General features: G+C 48.9%; 1 protein-coding gene across 2 annotated transcripts in view; it reads left to right on the forward strand.

The window, feature by feature from the left end:
* Nucleotides 1–21,207, forward strand: part of LOC146208505 (major facilitator superfamily domain-containing protein 6-B-like) — a 40,283-nt gene extending 19,076 nt beyond the window's left edge. For both annotated transcript variants that reach the window (XM_084594253.1, XM_084594246.1), the window contains exons 2-4: nt 6,663–6,834; nt 11,467–12,744; nt 18,881–21,207. In XM_084594253.1, the coding sequence (XP_084450379.1) occupies nt 6,663–6,834; nt 11,467–12,744; nt 18,881–19,068 (1,638 nt within the window). In that variant the 3' untranslated portion in view covers nt 19,069–21,207. The remainder of the gene's footprint in view (nt 1–6,662; nt 6,835–11,466; nt 12,745–18,880) is intronic.
* The last annotated feature ends 964 nt before the right edge of the window (nt 21,208–22,171 follow it).

Raw genomic sequence — 22,171 nt, forward strand, 5'->3', positions numbered from 1 at the left:
CACGCTGATCGCATGCGGCGACTTTAATGCGATGGATCCGGCGTGGGACTACGTCAAAAGTAATGCGAAAGGCAGAAACCTGTCCCAAGACGCGGCGGAACTCGACTATGCCCTCATAACCGACCCGGCTTACCCAACGAGAATTGGCAACTCCGTGTCCCGAGATACCAGCCCCGACCTCACGTTCGTCAAGAACAACGAACCGATCACGATCACGTGGAGGAACACGGGGGTGGACCTCGGTAGCGACCCCATGATATTGGAAATCGTCATACCGGAGCAGAGCAGTACCAAAGTCAGGAAACATACGTGGATCGATTGGTCTGCTTTCAAAGATAACAGAAATCAGGAAGCGGAAGAGACCGAAATCGACTACATCGACGCGTGGACCAAGATCCTCCAAGATGTTCGAAACTCAACCAAAGACATAGTAACAGACTTCGAAACGAACAGAATGGATAGCCGACTGGCCCACCTTATCGAGGCCAAGCAGTCCATTCTCAACAGATGGAAACAACAACGCCTTAATCGTAGGCTACGAAAGAAAGTCGCAGAACTCAATCGAGGACCACTGTCGAACGCTATGTGCGCAACAGTGGAACGAGATATGCAACGCTACCGACGGCCAGATGCACAATGGGAAAACATGGAACTTGCTGAAGCATCTGCTCGACGAAACTAAGACTAAGTCACGCCAAAGGGACCGACTGGCGAAACTCATCCATCGAGAAGTCACTAAACACGGCGCCGATAAGGTGACGAAACGCATCAGCGACAGATACCTGCCGACTACGCCCACGGAGTGCCATGGGCCGTACGGGGGGCTGCCCAACGCCCGTCTCGACAGAGATATAGACGTAGAAGAAGTTCGCACGGCACTGCAGGACCTCAACAACAGGTCGGCGGCCGGGCTGGACCGCATCACCAACAAGGCGCTTAAGAACCTCGACGACAAATCCATAGAAAGCCTCGCGAGTTATTACAACAAATGCTGGAAAACGGGAACGCTGCCGACGCAGTGGAAGAAGGCCAAGATCATCCTAATCCCCAAGCCGGGCAAGCCATCCGACACGGATAACCTCCGACCTATATCGCTCACATCTTTCGTGGGCAAGGTGTTGGAGCACGTCCTGCTCAACAGGTGGCAAGAATACCTCGAGAAAGAAGATCTCTACCCGGAAACGATCATTGGCTTCAGGCAGCATCTAAGTACCCAAGACGCCATGGTACAGCTCAAGCACCAGATCATCGACGGCAAAACTGGCGACAACAAAGCAGTACTGGGACTCGACCTACAGAGCGCCTTCGACAAGGTGAAGCACTCAGCGATCCTATCCCAAGTCTCGAAACTCAACATGGGAGAGAGATCATACAATTACATCAAAGACTTCCTCACGGACAGAACGGCCGAGCTCAGAGCGGGGGACCTCCAAGCACAGGAGAAGAAGCTGGGAAGCACAGGCACACCTCAGGGATCGGTCATCTCGCCGGTGCTTTTCAATCTCGTGATGATAGGAAGTCCGACATACGATATACGCGGACGACATAACGCTGTGGGTGGAATGGGGCAGCGATGCCCACATCGAATCCACCCTACAGGCGGCCGTTGATGCGATCGAAGACCAACTCGACGGAACGGGGCTCAGATGCTCGCCGAGCAAGTCGGAGCTCCTCGTCTACCCGCCCGTCAAGCACCGCAAACCTAAGAGCAGCCCGAGAGAGTACGAGGCAATCAAAGTCAAGACCAAAGTGGGAAACGCGATCCCAAGAGTCAACAAAATCAGAGTGTTGGGGATGACGATCGAGACGCACGGCAGAAACGGCGAGACCGTCACCCGGCTCATTGCGAAAGCGGCGAACGCCACGAGACTACTCAAACGAGTCACGAACAAGAAAAGTGGAATGAAGGAAAAGAGCCTGATCAGAATGATCCACTCGTTCGTCATATGTCACGTAGCGTACGTGGCGTCCTACCACAAGTGGAACAAGAGCGAGAGAAACAAGATAGATATACTCATCCGCAGAGCCTACAAGACGGCACTGGGACTGTTCGAAACAACGAGCACCAAACGCCTCCTGCAGCTAGGGGTGCACAACACGCTGGAGGAGATAGCGGAGGCCCAACGTGCCGCACAGCTCGAAAGACTGTCTACGACCAAGGCTGGCCGGAAAATCCTGGACAACCTGGGAATTGGATATCAAGGCAGGGAGCAGACACAGCTCTCCGTCCCCGATGAGATCAGGCGCAACATCAGAGTGGACTCGGTGCCGAAGAACATGCACCCTGAGTATAACAAAGGGAGGAGAGCAGCGAGAGCCAAGGCGCTGATAGACCAGCACGCGGCCGACACACACGCACGCTACGTTGATGCGGCTGAGTATGCCAAGATACACCGGTTCACGACGGTCGTCGTCGACGCGACCGGCACCGTTCGCACGACCGCCAGCACGAGATGCACCAAGGCAGAGCAAGCGGAGGAGGTGGCCATCGCCCTGGCCATCGCCGACCGCGACTACCACACAGAGCTATGCGACTCGAGGCAGGCGGTGAGAAATTACGCCAAAGGCAGGATAGCGAAAGAAGCTGCGCGCATACTGCAGGCAACCAAAAACGACAATGGCAGCAGACAAGTGAGAATCAAGTGGTTCCCGGCGCACGCGGGCGAGGCGTCAGACCGCAACGCCAACCACAACGAGACAGCACACGCCGAGGCGCGCACGCTAACGGACCGCGCCTCGGTCGACTGGCCGCTGTGGTTCAGCACCAAAGACCGAATGACGGACTACAACGAAATAACCAAGGTGTTCCGCCTAGCTCGCAGAACTCTTCCACCCCCTTGCTCGGGGCTCAGTCGAGAGCAAGCCGTTTTATTCAGACAGCTACAGACGGGCTCACTCCCCAGTCCGTTGCTGATGCATAGAATGTATCCCGAGACGCACCCGACAGACAAATGCAGAGTCTGCCGAACGGAGACTGCCGGCTTCGCACACATGCTGTGGAATTGTAACCAGTACCAGGAAGAAGCTAAGTCTGGGAGGATCCCGCCGCAACTGGAAGCAGCCGCAGGGAGCGACAATCAAGAGGAGCAACTCTGGGCCGTCCAGCAGGTCATCAAGGCGCTGGCCCGGCAGGGAACTAGCGAGCCGGCCACGGCGAGCGGGGACCCAGGCCGCGCGGCCGGTGCCCAGAGGACGACGTAGGCCCCGTCCGTAGCGCGCGCGCGCGAGCGCGCGTTCTACTGCAGGCCCCGAATAAACGTTTTACTAATCAATTGCGGGACGCCTTTTAAAACAGGATCTGTTGATGTCACGTGATAATTCGATGGCGGCGCTCCAGTCGTGAAGTTGGTGTGCAGGTCATGGAGATGACGATGCTTCACCAGCGCCAACTGTTGCCAAAAACACGTGTCGACAGCTGGTGTGTCGAAGGTGCCTGGCGATTCGGTTGGAATGTACTAGAACCTGCACAAGGCAGAAGAAGGGCCTGTTAGGCAACATGCCCATTTTGAATGCGCCGTGCCCTCTCTACCATCTACGTGCCCACGATACTCTACGTGCCCATGATACTATCGAAAGATAGTGTCGAAGATTAATGTATCTTCGATACTGCCCATGACAGCTAACTACTCTATCTTTACAGGGCATGCACCGAAAGTAATCACTAAAATATTCAGACAAATGTTTGACTTTAGTCAACCAAAAAAAGAAGGCAGGTTTCGAAAAATGGTTACTCAACAATGGACCACGATCGCATCATAAATCTAATGATTAAGAAATGTTCAATATACGAGTGAAGATGAGATACGTCTGGTGCAAGAGGAAGAGAACCATTGGTAATAAATAGTATACCCCCTCCCCCCATGTAGTACCCACCTTTGGAGGACCTTTAGGGGTAAATCGAATTAATGAATGAATGAATGAATGAATGAATATTTGTAAGCCTAAATCCGGTGAACAAGCATTGTTGCCTGGTATGAGCGGCAAGTAACATGCATGGATTGGGTAACCGCAAAGGTACCCACTTTCTAGAATTTTATATTTTGTGTTGCATAGACCGGAGCAACTGCTTCTGAACTTTCCGACTCCTTCCAAAATGCATTACTTCTTATCTACTACTTATCTGTTTCCTGCCTAGATGCTTTTCATGTTCGATAGTGATATATTGTGCCAATCGGCAACGTATTACACTTCGGGAATAAACGAATGCGTATGAAAATAGTTCGTTACACTTTCAACATTTCTTTGACACCGTTTTTGTAGGACATGCATTTAAAATTTGAGCAGCAAAATGAGGTTTCTTTGGAGATACAGTTACTATTCGCTCATCTGATTTTCCCTTTGATGCGCCAAGACCTCTGCGTGGTACTTTTTAACAGACCCTGCCTGTTCCTTTAACTACAGCTGATACCGTTGTATTCTTGTATTCGAAGAAAATTGTTCTTTCTAGCATTCTGAGTTGACAATGATGGTGCATGTCCATGCATAGCGACGATGTATATATTTTCTCTTGCGCGCGAGTCTAGTTGCTTTATGGTCTACGGACAAGATAGAGACAATAGGAAAGCCCAGTAAACAAAGCTTACCTCAGCTAAGAGGCTGGGACGTGTGCGATAATTCATCGCTGATCGATAGGAATGTACCTATGCAATAGTTGCACCTAACGTTTCAAGAATGCATTTGAAAATGTGCGCGTGTGCGCGCGTGTGTGTGCGTGTGTGCGTGTGTGTGTGTGTGTGTGTGTGCGTGCGTGCGTGCGGTGTGTGTGCGTGTGTGTGTGTGTGTGTGCGTGCGTGTGTGTGTGTGTGTGTGTGTGTGTGTGTGTGTGTGTGTGTGTGTGTGTGTGTGTGTGTGTGCGTGCGTGCGTGCGTGCGTGTGTGTGTGTGTGTGTGTGTGTGTGTGTGTGTGTGTGTGTGTGTGTGTGTGTGTGTGTGTGTGTGTGTGTGTGTGTGTGTGTGTGTGTGTGTGTGTGTGTGTGTGCGTGTGTGTGTGCCCGTGCGCGCGCGCGCGCGTGTGTGTGTGTTTGTGTGTGAATAGGAGTCTTATTTCTTGCTTTCAACCTCAACCGCTGAAAACAAACACTGAACTTAATCTTAAAATTAACAGAATAATGAAGCCAAGTTCCTTATGAAATGATCGTATTGCTAGACGAGCACAGTTGTACTATTCGAAGTATTTCTCCGCTTGTAAGCCATTGCAGGCCCAGGAATCACCACCACTTCGCCGCTTACAAAATTAACATTGCTTGTTATTTATCATCCTCAGATTAAAACAGTGAGTAGGTTTTGTAGATTTATTAGCTACACGCAGCACACTGCCATGAAACTGCGTGTCGCGGAAAAGTATCATGTCCTGGCTACTGGAATAAGCGCCGGTTTTATCGTTGGCATCAACACGCATACCACGTGATACCTAGCCCCTCTCGTCAGCTTGTAAGCCCAAAGATTACATGCTGGTCAGAGATCAGCTTCCATTTTTTTTTTTGGCTGCTTTTTATCTCTACAACCTGCGTTACTTCTTTAATGACGGTGCAAGTGAAGAGCTCCAAGTGTGACAATTTGCACGTTAATTCCTTTAAATGAACAGTCTACACTGGCGAAAACGCCGAGACAGACAGTACCTAATTGAGCTTTGACCGCGCATAGCTGCTACACTAAATCACCTAAAGAAATCAGTAATTTGTTAGTCGAAAATTATACTCGACAAAAATCTTTTGTTCCTAGAAAACGAGAGAAGTCTGCCGAATTTTCAAAATATAGGAACTGAAGAAACCAACTAGATATCCCAAGATATCGTACCTTTCAAAAAAATTTTCAACGTGGGCTTTGAATATAATACTTTATCGAGGGCAGTTGTCAACTTTTACTACAATAAAACAGGTCACTGTTGCACCTTACCCAAGTTGACAACTGAGGAGTACGGCTGAAACAAGCAAAAATATTCCCAATAGCCTCTTTAAATTGCACATGAATGTCTACTGATTTATTCTGAATAAAAATCAAATTAAACGGGGTCGAAGGGACTTACGTGCGATTAATGCGAAATTATTGAAAGCCTGTGGCTTCCTATATTAAATTGTCGGCCGTTTTGTTATCAGTCTAGGCATTTTTGTTGTGCACTCAAGCATGGTAATTTGCTCATTCGTTTGGATTATACTTCGTTTGGATTAAGGTTCTGAAGTCACTTAGGCGATGAGTGACTCCGCATTGGAGGGCTCCGAAAAGTTTTTGAACACCTGGGGTGCTTTAACGTGCACTGACATCGCACAGCACACGGACGCCATGTGTTTTGTCTACATCGAAACGTGGTCCCAGCGGCCGGGATTGAAGCTAGCTCCACCAACTCAGTAGTTGAGGTCATATTAATTAGCATTGTTATTAGTGTTAGAGTGAATTATATTTCTAATTCTAGTCAGTTAGTGAACATGTATAGTGTCAATTGATTATTGGTGTTATGAGCACCGATATATTGTTGTCCTCGGTCACATTTTGGTTGACCTTCCCTTGACCTCGGAGGTCTTTTGATGTTACTCCCTTGGTGATGGCGGATTTTCATTGCGACGGGTTTCTAATATTTCTGGCATCTGAATTTTTCTCTGAGTTGCTTTTATATGCCGACGAGTGCCGCTAGGACCAAGTCTGGGACCTTGCTCGCCCTTTTTCCAGGAATCAAGTAGTCCTCGGCCAAGTCCAACGCCTTCGACACCTTTAAGGACCGGCCACACAGCGAACACGTGGCCCGCTGACACGCGCGCAGCGGGCAAATTGCGAGTCATGTTTTCGTCCATCAATCTGAAGCTCCTGCCAATAAAAGCTCACTACTTCCTCTACGTAGCAGGTAAGCAAGCCACGCGCAAGCTTTCGGATGATGTCACTGTCCGTAAACCACGCGTTTGAAAGCAGTCTAGAACTGACTAACAGGTTCCTATTATGTTCATATATACTATATATTATATTCCTATATACCTGGTAGCTCCTTATGGTTACTCTCGAACTAGGACTGCCTCTTTGCATCCCTGAAAATAAATGTTCCCCTTTAGCATGATGGTCGGTGCTTATCCGCTGTGTCCATACGCTGCGGCTGTCCTCGCCTTGTAGCTTTAACGCGCTGCCGGTGAGCGAGAAGGAAGAGCTCGATCCTAAGAAACTGGGCCATCAGCAAAGCATGTTTCAGAGCTGCTTAAAAAAATGGCCGCAGTTTAATCATGGCTGAAGCAAGCTAATACAGCGATAGCTGGGTTTGGCATCGTATTGCGTGGTTTAGCGTTTGGTTCTGTATTATAATTGTTCAGGCTTCTTAGACGATAATGACACCGTCATAGAAATTTCAATTTTAATCACAACTAAATAACGACAACTAATTCAAGCATATAATTCGCCCAGTGCAATTATACGCGACATAATCTATCCAACGATATAATAAGATGTGGCGTAAAGTTCAATATTTATTACGAACAACTAATTAGCTGTAATTAATTACGATGCGTAATTAGTAAACTCCAATTATGCTCTACACAAGGTATCCGACTATATAACGTTGATCTCTGTACACCTGTACGAGGCATTACCTATGCAACAAGTAACACTTGTGTTGCTACGGTCTGAAGCAAAGGTTTGACATTGAGGCTAGGCTAAAGGTGAGCCGATCGCTCGACTTTTTGCATTCAGTATAGAACTCGCACCCTAAAAGCAAAACGATGGGGATGAAGCCAATATTACCGACAGCCCGCTGTGGTTTCTTGGAGGTTATGCTATTCGGGACTAAACCCGAAGGACGCGGCCGGATTTCGGCGCTGGCAGTCGTGATTCGATGGAGGAGAAATGAAAAAAAAAAAAAAAAAAAAAGAGGACCCCCCCCCCCCCCCCTCCCAATTTTTGCCGGTTTTTAACATAATCTGGCAGCTGACAAGTGTATGCTAAAGAACGTGCGGGAAATGTTACAAAACTCATGTTAAGGTATTAGTAATTACGCGTGAAGCTAGTGCAGGCATGTGAACGGGGATCTGCAAAGAGGGGCCATTTATGTGGCCACGTCACACACTTGAAGGCAGAGCTTAAGTGTCCCCAAAATTTTCGCCTTCATGACACTCCTATTGCTTTCGGAATAAAGTAAGACCCCATTGAAAAGTTCGCTACTGTGAAAGGAAGGTTCTATGCTGATGTTCTACTTAGAAAACATCGTATCTAGTGCTACAGAATTAGAAGTCATATAGTTTTATGGCAAGCTGCGCAGTCATGCGTGCGTAAAAACTGCAAGTAATGATATACTTCTCCAGTTGTGCCCTCTGGCTGCCATGTCTTATGTCCGCTGACCATAAACCGTTGTCTTATCTTTAGGAGACGTCAGATTTCTGAGAAGCCATTAATTGCAGTTATTGACACCTCTCGCAAAACGCTGGCCCGTCGGCGTATTACAGGCGGCACATCTCTATGGTGCACTGTCCAGCCGCGATATGGCGAAGGAAGGGGAAACTAGGGGTAGATGCAGGCGAGAGGGGAACTCTGCTTTGTACGGTGTACAATTTCGCCCAGTGCAGTCATCTCTGTTGACAGCACTACAACGTTCTATTGCGGCAATAAAAGCTGCCGCTATGCGACGATGGCGATTAAGTCGATCACACCACGACCTGCAAATAAAGAACCCTGTCGTACTAACTCAAAAGGAAACTGTCGCCCGGCAAAATCAAGGCTATTTTCGGGTTCGTTGAACCGTCTTGGGGTCACGCCCGAGGGATCGTGAAGGCAATCAAGCCGGAGTTCAGCATTTGTCCTGTCTATGAGCCTTCTCTTGTGTCTGCGTTTCCTTTGCGCTGCCGCTTTCTGCGAGGGCCAAAGAATTTAAGGAGGCGTCTCAATTATTTTTTTTTTTTTCTCTGTCAAAGCATCCCACTTTTAGTTCGATTCTTTCTACCGGGATACGCCTTTCTTACAAAGACTGTTCCTTACGCTTATTTGTAAATGTACTATAAATGGTCGCTCTTACAACCATTTCTGATTCAGTCATTCGAGAAGCAAGGTTGTTCACTGGTCCCGAACCTGCTCGCTCTATACTGGGACCTCTTTGAATAAGTGTTATAAACAGCAGAACATTCAGAGGTTTTCGTATTATGGGTCACGAACTGAAGGCATTACCTTATGAAGAAAACCTCACGCTTTTTTGCGCTGACACGCCAGGCATGGTGGTGGTGAAAACGTTTAATAAAATATAGAGTTACATGAAGGTTGATCTGGGGTCAGGCTTAGTGCCCTTCCCCTCACAAACACTAGGTGGAGTCCCTCGTACGGGACCCCAGTGGCATCCGCTGCCGCCATTGCTCGTTTGACCAAGGCCTTTTGGGCTTTCAGGTCGGAGCAGGCGAGTAGGGTCGCCTCCCAGTCCTCCCGGGTGGTGTTTTGGTTAGGTGCAAAGGCAGGGTTGGAATCGATGAAGTTATCTGTTTCAAAGATTACTTTAGTTAGGCATCAGGTGCTCGCATTTATCGTTCAGAGTTGCGGTCTCTGATTTGGTATGTGGGGACCGACAGCAGCTGAATAGGCAGGTGCAGCAGGGACAGGTAGACCAATTATCTTGGAGTCTTTTCGAATGCCTATAAGCATAGTTTACATTACGGCAAAGACCGTAAACTAACTCTTCATCGCTACGTCCGGACTTTTGATTTCCATGATTTCTCTATTTTTGGCAGTGCGCCAGCCTTGTAATCTGTTTCTCGCCGCTAAAGATTATTATGTACTCCAACAAAGTGGTTGCACAAGACTTTATATACAGCGTTTCCACAGAGTGTTCTCTACTTTAGTGTTTTATATACAGCGTTTCCACACAGTTTTCTCTACTTTAGTGTGTGATGTTTTCTTTTTTTAACCTATGAGGCGTGATAACTTTTGCTACCTGTAAGCGCCGGCGGTCTTGGTTTACAACTGTATGTCCGACGCATAGTTTCACGGTGTCACCCTTTTTTCGTGATGGTTCACGCCCAAAAGTACGCGAATGTTTAGCGAGTAGCTTTATTCATGTTTTACCATACTTCATTTATGGCGCCTTCTAATTTCTTATCGTCCCTGTTTATGGGATGTAGTGCATGACGAGATTTGACTGCTCGTTTCCTATTTGTTCATTTCTCCCCGGAGTTCCTGTTTTCATTTTCAAATATTTAATTCCTGTGCTCTTCCCTCCACTTATGCTCCGCTCTGTGTATTTTGATTTATCGGGACATGCTATATTCGAAAGAGTTTTAAAACTTGTCGCGTACAACGATTATTTTTTTAATAAGCTACACACTAAGATGTTGTCAGTTAAAAAGTGGTTAGAAAAGGGAAGGACAGTTTTGCATCTTCGATTAACTGTCACATTTGGGGTTGTCCAGAGATAATTGATTGTTGTTTCAATGATTGCAAGGACGGAGTGCTTTATCATGCAACTGAAATTTAATCAAAAATACAACTTGAAAACGCATCCTCTATACGATACCTCACGGCACTGTCTGTCATTCGTCGATGATCCCTTAGACATCTTCCTAATTGGATTACACCTCTGGAAAACGCGCATGATTCACAGACACTGTGAATCTATTGTTTCTGTGTTTCTGTAAAAGACCACTTCTGTAGGATTATTGTTCACTTATGGGAATTATATGCACAGACTGAATTGGAACCGGCTCTTATTCTTACTGATTCGCTCTCCGCACGTCTCTTGTCTGGACCATATTGCTGACCAATGCGTGTCGTATTGCACATCACGCCGATTCGGCCCTTCTTTTCCTAAATATCTGCAGCTCATGGTCATATAGAGCATTGTTTCACTGTAACAAATAAAATGTTGAAAAAAAAAAAAGAAGCAGCGATGGCTTAGTTACCTGATGCTGCGGCCAGGGACGCTTATCTGCGCACTTGGCCGTGCATGGGTTCGAATCATATTCGTGGCCACATGTTATTTATCCGTTATGTGTTTATTTATTATGCGCCCATCACGTCGTGTACGGCGTCACACTACATGATGACGGCAAAGTGGCTCCGGTGGCTAATGCTTCATGCCAGAAATTCGTCGGTGTGCGAGCTATCGTTCTGCGCATGCGCTATACCGCCGCTCATGTGCAGAACGCAAGATGCAGAGTCGGCGAATTTCATGTGGGCTGCATTGTTTTATTGCCTCACTGATTACCCCGAAGGACCCCTTTAAATAATAAAAGATGCAGCTCACTCTACAAAAAAAAAAAAAATAAATAAAGGAAATTCTACGTTTAGGTGTCTGCTCAGCTTTCCAAATGGGGCTGATGCTGTGCTTCTCAAATTCGTTTTCATTAGCATCGCAGGGGTGAAAGACATCTTGCATGCGGTTGGTAATGAATAATGTAGAGCTTAATTTATAGAAACAACTACTGCGTTCCTGTGTGCTAATATATTTCCAAATTTTCGCTTCATCTCGATTGTATATTCTGAATTTTTAAGTCATCCATCTTTTATGTGCATTATGCAGCTCAAGCCAGCGTACTTCCTTACCTCGCCGCCGTCGGCCGAAGCAATGGCATACCGGAATCGAATATCGCCTACATATTCGCCTTGATACCCATCGCTGCGATCTTTGTGAAGGTCCTCTGCGGCTACGTCGCGGACAAGACCCAGAATGTCACCGCAATACTGCTCATTCTCAACCTGTGCTTGCTTGTGTCAAACGGTATGGTGTTCTTCAGCAAAAGCGTTGTGGACTCGCCGCGTCCCCCGCAGGGACGCCTTGACTGCCCCGCCCGAAACTGCACTTTCATGAACCCTTTCCTTAACTGCACAAATCTCGCGCCTCAAGTTTGCAGCGTCGACTTTTGTGCTCAGAATGCGTCGAAGGTATTTGAAGTCGTCGTTTACGACAATATCTCGACTGTTCCCGCCGATGAGCTGTGCTCGGTCTTCAAGGAGAACAGCACGACGGCTCCAGATGTCGGCACCGAGGTGTTCCTGTTCTCCTGTGTGTGCTACGAAGCGGAAGGAAACTCGGTCAACTTCGCCGTTTACGTCATATTTGTCACCATCTCGTTCATGACAGGTGCCAGTGTGTTCGTGATGTCAGACGTTGCCACGTGTGAAGTTCTGGGAGACAAAGCGAACACTTTCGGCAAGCAGAGGATGTGGGGAACCATAAGCTGGGGCATCGTTAGTCCTATCGCCGGTATTGCGATCGACTTGGCCAATACAGCGACGAACAATCAAGCCGGATATACGCCAGGCTTCTATGTCTTTGCCGTGCTTATAGTGATGGACATGGCTCTATTGCACCGCATGCCACGCCTCAGGATGGGTGAGCAGTCCATACACTTTTTCAAAGACATCAAGAGCGTCTTCGGGGGATGTCAGTTCATAGTCTTTACGGTGTGGACGGGCTTCGCGGGCGTGTTCTTCGGCGTCCATGCCTCGTACAACGCCTGGTTCCTGGAGGACATTGGGGCTCCGAAGCTGGTCATCGGCCTATGCTTCACCGTCATGACTCTGCTGGCCGAATTGCCTCTCCTATTCGTGGCGCACAGGATTCTTGGCCGAATAGGATACTTTTGGTCGTACTGTCTGTCGTTCGGGGCGTCAGCGATAAAGCTGGTTGCGTACTCCTTCCTCGGCAACCCCTGGTACGCGCTTCTCATCGATGTCATCGGCGGTGCAGCATTTCCCCTGGCATTTGCTTCAATGACCGTCTTCGCCAGAGATAATGCTCGGCAAGGTACCGCGGCTTCTGTGCTGTGTGGCCTCAACGCCTGCTTCGAGGGAGTTGGTTGGTATAATATTACTATATACTATATAGCTCTAGTATAATATTGTTACGGGGATGCACTTAATGTAACAGCACTGCGATGGGCTGAACTTGGCGCTGAGACTTCAGTAGCCGTGCAGTGTCCACACTGTGAGCGTCGTCCTCTTTTTCAACGCCTTGTCGTCGTCGTCTTCGTCAGTGAGCACATCACTTTGGTACCGCGTTTCCAGGTAACACTACCCCCCTCGGCAAAAGGCAACGTCCCGGTGCGTATTAGGCGCGCGATGTGGAGGGGGAGTAATATGGCTTTAGGCGGGCGACATGTACGATTTCGGAAGTGGGTGTAGCAGTCGGTGACTTTGGGTGGAGCGGTGAAATCTCATAGGTCACGTCGGTCACTGGGCGTAGTACACGGTAAGGACCTGTGTAGTGGGGCAGAAGTTTTTGACACAACCCCACACGACGGCACGGAAGCCAGAGCAACACCAGAGATCCGGGAGGATAGTGCACATCGCGGTGGTGAGCGTCGTAGCGGCGTTTTTGAGTTTCTTGAGAGATGGTGAGATTCTGACGAGCAATCTGGCGAGCAGCGTCGGCTCGGGCGATGGTATCGCGGGCATAGGTTGTGACGGGGCTAGCGGCGGAGAGCAAAGTGTCGAAGGGCAGCAAGGGGTCTCTTCCAAAGAGAAGATAGAATGGAGAGTACCCAGCAGTGTCATGACGCGAAGAGTTGTATGCAAAGGTGACAAATGGCAGACTAATATCCCAGTCGCGATGACTGTCGGATACGTACATTGCGAGCATGTCGGTGAGTGTGCGGTTAAGACGCTCCGTAAGGCCGTTCGTCTGAGGGTGATACGCAGTGGTGAACTTGTGTCGAACGGAGCAAGAACGAAGTATTTCCTCAACAACTCGGGAAAGGAAACAGCGGCCACGGTCGGTAAGGAGTTGACGGGGAGCACCATGGTGTAGTATGACGTCGTACAAAAGGAAGTCAGCAACGTCTGTGGCGCAGCTGGTTGGAATGGCGCGAGTGATCACGTACCGCGTGGCATAATCGGTGGCCACAGCGATCCATTTGTTTCCCGACAAGGACTCGGGGAAGGGCCCTAGAAGGTCAAGGCCAACACGAGAAAATGGCTCAGTCGGGATAGCAATCGGCTGCAGGTGTCCAGGTGGTAGCACAGGGGTTTTTTTCCGGCGTTGACAGAGGTCGCAAGCGGCTACATAACGTTGGACAGAGCGGTAGAGTCCAGGCCAGAAGAAACGCCGGCGTACGCGGTCGTATGTGCGTGAGAGGCCAAGATGACCAGCTGTAGGAGCGTCGTGCATTTGTTCGAGAACGGCGGAGCGTAGGTGTTGGGGAACGACCAGCAAGTGCTCAGCGCCATCAGGTCGCATGTTGCGGCGGTATAGCGTATTCCCATGAAGGAAGAACAGGGCGAGGGAAGAGTCACGGCTATGTGTGCGGAGGCGGTCGATAAGAGAACTGAGGGTTGGGTCCAACCGCTGTTCGTCGGCTATGTGGGAAAAGTCCGATATAGAGAAGACACAGGGGTCCGACTCATGGTCAGTAGAGGAAGGGGGATCGACGGGATAGCGGGACAGACAGTCTGCATCCTGGTGAAGCCGACCGGATTTATATACAACGGAAAAGGTATACTCCTGCAAGCGCAGTGCCCAGCGGCCGAGGCGGCCAGCAGGATCCTTCAGGGAAGAGAGCCAACATAAGGCGTGGTGATCGGTAATTACAGTGAAGGGTCGGCCAAACAAGTAGGGTCTGAATTTTCCAACGGCCCAAACGAGAGCCAGGCACTCCCGTTCCGTAATAGAATAGTTCTGTTCTGCTGATGACAGAAGACGACTGGCGTAGGCAATAACGCAATGTTGGCCGCGTTGTCGCTGTGCAAGAATGGCACCAATCCCGTGGCCACTGGCGTCGGTGCGAAGTTCCGTCGGGGCAGACGGGTTGAAATGGGCCAACACAGGAGGATTGGTGAGAATAGCGATGAGGGTGGAGAATGCGTTAGCCTGTTCTGGTCCCCATGAGAAAGGAACGCCTTTCTTCAGCAGATTGGTGAGAGGACGAGCAACAGCGGCAAAGTTTGGGACGAACCGGCGAAAATAAGAACACAGTCCTATAAAGCTGCGGACATCACGGGGTGAACGGGGACATGGAAACGCACTGACAGCGCGAACTTTGTCGGGATCGGGTTGCACGCCGGTGGCATTCACCAAATGGCCAAGCACTTTAAGTTCGCGGCGACCAAAACTGCACTTCTTTGAGTTCAGTTGAAGTCCGGCACGGCGGAAAAGTGCCAAGATGGAAGAAAGGCGACTAAGATGGCTTTCGAACGAGGGCGAGAAGACAATCACGTCATCCAAGTAACATAGACAAGTCGTCCATTTGAAGCCGCGGAGTAAGGAGTCCATCATGCGTTCAAACGTAGCAGGGGCATTGCAAAGTCCAAAAGGCATAACCTTAAATTGGTAAAGTCCATCGGGTGTGACAAAAGCTGTCTTCTCGCGGTCTTGTTCGTCAACAGAGATCTGCCAGTAGCCGCTACGAAGGTCGATGGAGGAAAAGTAGCGGGCTCCATGTAAACAGTCCAAGGCATCGTCTATTCGCGGCAGCGGGTAAACATCTTTCCTTGTAATCTTGTTCAGATGTCGATAGTCGACACAAAAGCGCCAACTGTCGTCTTTCTTTCTAACGAGCACGACAGGAGATGCCCAGGGGCTGTTCGAAGGTTCGATGATATCGTTGCCCAACATCTTGTCGACCTCCTGCTGGATGACTTGGCGCTCAGAAAGGGACACACGATAAGGCCTCCGATGTACAGGCTTTGCATCGCCGGTGTCAATGCGGTGAGTCACAACTGATGTTTGGCCCAGAGAACCGGCAGCAAAGTCAAAAATGTCGGAGAAGGATAACAAAAGGTTGCGCAGGTCCTGAGCGTGTTCGGGGCTGAGGTCAGAGGCAATCATTGCGGAAATAGGGTCGGTAATTGTGGTGGAGAGTACGGGTGTTGGAAGGACGCTTGAATGTGGGCCAGGAGTGAGTGCACAAATGGTGCAGTCTGTGAGAGGGGACAAGGTAGCAAGGGATATTCCTTCGGGAAGAACTTGGGGTGACAGACTGAAGTTCAGAATAGGAAGGTAGGTGCTGTTCTGTGTAACGCGTACGATGAGATGAGGAAGAACGACGTTGCGGTCAAGAAAGACCTCGGTGATAGGGCAAGCAAGATAGTCACCGTCAGGCACAGGCGGGAAAGGTGACAGAGGTAGGTAAACAGCAGAGTCAGGGGGCAGGCGAGCGAACTCAGTGGAGCGAAGGCGGGGTGCAGATGGAGGATGTTCTGAGCAGACAGGTAGGTCCAAACGAAGAAGGCCGCTGGAGCAGTCGATAAGGGCAGAGTGGGCCGTTAAAAAGTCAAGGCCGAGGATCACATTGTGAGGGCACTGGTTGAGGACAGTGAACAAAACAGGGATGTGATGACCGGCAAGGGTGACTCGGGCAGTGCACTGCCCAGTGACGGCAGCAGTACTGCCATCGGCAACACGAACGGTGGGCGAAGCGGCGGGGGTCTGTACTTTCTTGAGGCGGCGGCAAAACGATGAGCTCATGATCGAGACTTGGGCACCAGTGTCAATGAGGGCAGAGACGGGAACACCATCCACGAACAGGGACAGGAGGTTACAGGGCGAAGAAATGGGCAGTAGAGGATTTCCAGGTCGGGGTACCAATGCAGCGTCACCTCCGGGGGCTGCATTGGCTAGTTTCCCGTGAAGCGGCCGGCAGAGGACGGCGAGGAACTGCGGCCAGGAAGAGGTGAACGGGAACGGCGGGCTGGCGGGGAAGGAGACCGACTGGACACAGGAGGAGGCGGAGTAGTATTGGTGCGGGGCGGCTCATAACGAGGCGTGAAACGGGGGTGACCGTAATTGGAGTAGCGGTCAACGTAAGGAAAACGTCGAGGTGGTGATGTCCAGCGGCTGCGGCAGTGGCGAGCGATGTGGCCAATACGCGAGCACGTGAAACAGATAGGCCTGTCGTCAGGGGTGCGCCACTCATCAGGATTGCGGTATCGGTAGCGTGGCGCGTAGGTGTTGCGGGGTGTAGCGGTGGCTACCATGGGAGGGACGGAGCTCGAACTGTGTTGTTCTACGGTGTGGCTACAGGGGACGCCCAAGTTGGCAACCTCTTGACGAACGACGGCTTGAATGAGGGATATCGTCGCTAGGTTGCTGTCCGAGGAGGGCGGGTTGGATGCAGCAGGGGCGAGCGCTTCTAGTTCACGACGCACAATGCGTGTCACATTTTCAGTGTTGGAAGGTTGCCTTAGGGTCGGCAGGTCCTCGCACGTGGAGGTAGGGGCAGTGTTGGGGAGCCGATCGAAGCGATGTGCAATGCGTCTGTGTTTGGCCTGCTCGAAATGTCGACAAACCTGCAAAACGGAGTCAACCGTAGCACAGTCCCGACAGAGTAGAAGATTGAAGGCATCGTCGGCTATGCCTTTGAGGATGTGCCCCACCTTATCAGGTTCTGGCATGTCTTTATCAACTTTTCGGCAGAGGGCCAGAACGTCTTGTATATACGTAATATAAGGCTCGGTAGATGTCTGGGCACGTTTGGCGAGGTCCCTCTTAGCGGCGAGTTGACGGCCAACCGGTTTTCCGAACAGGTCACGGAGTTTTTGTTTGCAAATATCCCAGGAGGGTATTTCTGCTTCATGCGTTTCGAACCAAACGCGTGCCGTGCCAGTAAGGTAGAAGATGACATTGGCCAGCATCAGCGTGGCGTCCCACCTGTTGTGCTGGCTAACACGCTCATAAAGCGAAAGCCAGTCCTCGACGTCGACCTCATCTGTACCGCAGAATGAGCCAGGGTCACGGGGGTGGGCTACGACGACAGTTGGGGTTGCGGAGGTAGATGGAGCCGCGTCGGTTGTCATCGTGACGGTTCCGAGGTGACGGCCACTGCGGAGATCCAGCGTCAGATTGTGTCGAACCCGCGACCTCCACCAAGATGTTACGGGGATGCACTTAATGTAACAGCACTGCGATGGGCTGAACTTGGCGCTGAGACTTCAGTAGCCGTGCAGTGTCCACACTGTGAGCGTCGTCCTCTTTTTCAACGCCTTGTCGTCGTCGTCTTCGTCAGTGAGCACATCACTTTGGTACCGCGTTTCCAGGTAACAATATTAATCTAAACTAGTAGTGTGGTGAAAACGTTGAGTGTGTGTGTGTGTGTGTGTGTGTGTGTGTGTGTGTGTGTGTGTGTGTGTGTGTGTGTGTGTGTGTGTGTGTGTGTGTGTGTGTGTGTGTGTGTGTGTGTGTGTGTGTGTGTGTGTGTGTGTGTGTGTGTGTGTGTGTGTGTGTGTGTGTGTGTGTGTGTGTGTGTGTGTGTGTGTGTGTGTGTGTGTGTGTGTGTGTGTGTGTGTGTGTGTGTGTGTGTGTGTGTGTGTGTGTGTGTGTGTGTGTGTGTGTTTATGCCTACCGACTATGACATCGACACGCGGAGTATATGGCTGGTGAAAGCGACGTGTCAAATATAGCGTCAAATTCTGATTGTTACAGGTGTCAGTGCAGATGTCACTGTAGAACATATAATGGGACGCATTTTGTCGTTGCTAAACTAAAATAAACGTACCGCGTAGATTAACAAATGAAAGGGTGCAAAGGAAGCCAACAGCGAAGAACGAAGTGGGATTACAAAATTAATCGAGGCAAAATCGCAGAAGCAGTCTCGAGACATGGCTGACTGCCGATAAATTGGAGAGGTCATTGTTTAGCTAAACATTTGACTCAGTTGGTAATGATTATACTTGCTCACGGAAAATAGAAACATGCTCTTTCCACTTTAACTCCCACCTTCCTCCCTTCCCCTACGGCGCGGTTCAGGTGTCCACAGAGACAAGTGTGACAGATACTGCGCATTTTCCTTCCTGTAAACCAACCAACCAACCAACTAACTTCGGAAATCTTCAGAAATAATTGCTTGTACGTTTTTCGGAAAGAGAAGCCGACAACCCGCGCTAATCGCGCCAATACGATGAATATTGTTGCATGAAAGTTCATCGTACCTTCTTTACACAAAAGTCCATCGATGACTTATCAAAAAATGAACTATGACTTTTGTTTTTCTCATTTCCAGGTGTCGTCATTGGAAACCTCATTGGTGGAGTATGTTTCGAAAAAATCGGGGGAAGGTTGACTTACCGGTACTTTGGCATTGCGGCTGCTATCTGCGTGGTCGGCTGTGGCCTCTCCGGAATCATCGTGCGCAAGCTATTCCCAAGAGAATCCCTGTGGAGCACCCCCGCTAAACAAGACACCTCGTAGTGTGTGACTCATTATACATTCAACATCTTGTTGCAGTTGCCGTGAGCTCTCTGGGAGTACTTTAAACTAACGGAGCAGGTTTTTCTACTTGGCCCGCTCATAGTTATTCATTGTGCACTCCTGCAAACGTGGCATAAGTTACTTAAGCATGCCTGAGCAAGTTCATACGATAGTGAGAATTTTATCTACTTAAGTAGAGCGAGCAAGAGTGAGCAGGCCTCAGTAGCACACAGCATTGTTCTGCGGCCAATCTCATAACACCGAGTGAAAAGGATGGTCGGGACTTGCTGTCAGACTGCAAAACCTGTGCCGGACGACTTACTTCGGAGGGCAATTTTGTAAGGACTCCATGAGAAGTGGGGTGCCACAACCAGGGCCCATATAGTTTTATTATTTATTTTACTACTAAAAGTGCCCTTAAAGGCCCCTTTTCGAGCGTAAATTAAGGGCGGGGGAAGTTGAAAATAGCACGGTTGTCGCAACCTTACACTTTTTCTGAAAACGCTATTTCTTTGGAATTCCAGTAGAAATTTTAAAATGTTTGGGTTAGCACAATAAAAAAAGTACAATGATGAAAACAATAGAAACCAGTATATGACTAAAAGAGCAGAAATGAATGACAACTGAATTCCACGAATATACTATGAATCATCAGAACACCCCCGCCGCGGTGGTGCAGTGGTTAGGGCGCTCGAGGACTGTACCCAAGGATGCAGGATCGAATCCCGACCGCAGCGACCGCTTTTCGGTGGAGGAGAAAAGCAAAGCACCCGTGGGCTGTGCGATGTCAGTGCACGTTAAAGAACCCCAGGTGTTCGAAGTTTCCTCGGCCCTCAACCACGGCGTCTCTCATAGTCTGAGTCGCTTCTTTGGGATGTCAAACCTTATAAACCAAACCAAATCGTCACGACTTGCGCATCATCATGCACAAATAGTCTATAGAAGAGGCATAAAAACTTGGGAGATGTATATGTTCCGCCCTAAATGTTTAAACAGGTACATTTTTAAATCTTCTTTTGATTTTTTTTTTTTAGGGCTTTTTTGTTTATTGTACACACCGCAACACGTTCACTGTCTCTCTAATACGCCTGGTACCAATGATCCTTCGTTTTGTCGCGAGCTTGTTTGCGAAACCATACCGATTTCATTTTCTGATCACTGTGTGACTCGGCTCTGAGGCAATCACCATCCATAATTTAGACCGCAGTGGGCGCTTTGGAAGTTAAACTCACCGCTGGTAAATTACCAAGAATTCGCTCAAAGCTGCAATCATGTTTTTTTCTGGAAACCTATACCCATGTTTACCGATTAGGAAATGCCGAAGCAGGGAGTACATGCGCCAGCTGTTGAACATGGCTCTTTTAAACTATTTCGTGGGAAACATTAGGAGCAGGAGCTTAACAAAGCACTTGTGCAATCCATACGAATTGGACTGTGCAGCCTCTGGCTTATATACGGATGAAATTGGTAGTGTCAAAAGTGAGTTAGAAAGGCATAATGCGCAGCGAAACATGGCGGCCATAACGCGATCTCGTACCAAGCGTGAATTACACCATGAATGGCCGTCGAGACAGGCTTTGCTTGATGAGCGCTGATTCGAGGATTGATTTTTAATAACATATTGGTTTTAAGTACTAGCGAAGTAACGTCAGAATTTGTGGATTATTACCTACTCGATGTTGTTTAATGCATCTGCCGATATACTATATTCGGACATTATCTCGCGTTTCACATCTCTAGTGACGTCTTTATCATGAGATTGTTCTATTATTAGGAGCTCTTTTACGTGGCAAGTGACAGAACTAGCAAATAATCACTTATTTTTCTCAAGAACTCCTGGTCCTGATGGGATTTCATGCGAATTTTATAAACCTTTTAAAACTGTTGTCGCTCCTAGCTATCCCACTAGACCTTCGAGATGAGTTTTCATGCCGAAGCCCTTCCTGAGTCTTCTGCAATATGCCGCACAGTCTTAATTCTAAACGGCACTGAAGAAGAGAAACTACACTCAGTGGAAGGCTATAGGCCCAACAGGTTGGCAAATGTGGATTACAAAAAAAATCGCTAAAATTTTATCAAATCACCTAGAGTTCGTAATGTCCGTCCTCATTGGCCGTCAGCAGACGTGCGGCTTAGAGAGAAGAGGGAAGGAGGGGGGGGGGGGGGGGGGGGGGGGAGGTCATTAAATGTAACGCGCGAAGTCCTACCTGTCAACACATATGACTCCATTGGAAAAATTTTTTGCATATCTGTGAAATGCCGTCGGTGTGATTTGCCGGCGAAAACAACAACTGAACATTCACCAGTTGGTGACGGTTCACTTGCCAGATAGCGCTAAACAGACACGGACACAGCGAGACACACAGGACAGACGCTTTTCGGAACTCCAAAGAGATACTTTGTTCTAAATTCGTACAGTGTGCGATACCTTGTAGAAACTCAACCTGACTACGAGCCTTATGTCATGATTCTCCTTATTGGAATCCATAGCTAATAGGAGACGCGCATGTTCAATCGCAGCGCTGAACCTGTTGTTCTACCCAGAATTCATCTTAGCCGAATGATACTGCAACTTAAGGACATTAATGAGGAAAATGACTTTAAACCATGCTGGCTTCCGCTGTTAACACGGTGTGTTTATCTTAGTCGCCCTTTTATTTGTATTTTCTGCGAAGATAGCGCAGGTAAGCAACGGCTGAGGGCTTTGTAAATAATATATGCCCTTTCTGTACATAACCACATATAATAAATACCACATATTTAAAAAGATAATTCGTGCCCTGTGTGTTTTTTCACCTGGAATGCAAAGGGCCGGAGTTCGAACACTAATGGCGGCAAACTTATTTTATTGAATTACTTCAGTTTCTGGTATATACTCCCATCCGAGGAGCATCCTCGCCAATTTCGGCTCCATCTCGATTCTCCTCGAATTCGTTAGTTTCACTGAATGTGGGGCATTTGAAATTGCCGCGCGATGTGTTGTAACCTTATGGCCCTGCCAACCAATCAGGAATTCTTCAGGTACGTTTGGCGACTGTTAGCAATGTCAAGTTAGGGCAATGGCTGTTCGGCATCATAAGCCCAACACGCTATCACGTAGAGT

This window comes from Amblyomma maculatum, chromosome 1 (genome assembly GCF_055883805.1).
Source record: "Amblyomma maculatum isolate TAMU_Amacu chromosome 1, ASM5588380v1, whole genome shotgun sequence".
NCBI lineage: Eukaryota > Metazoa > Arthropoda > Arachnida > Ixodida > Ixodidae > Amblyomma > Amblyomma maculatum.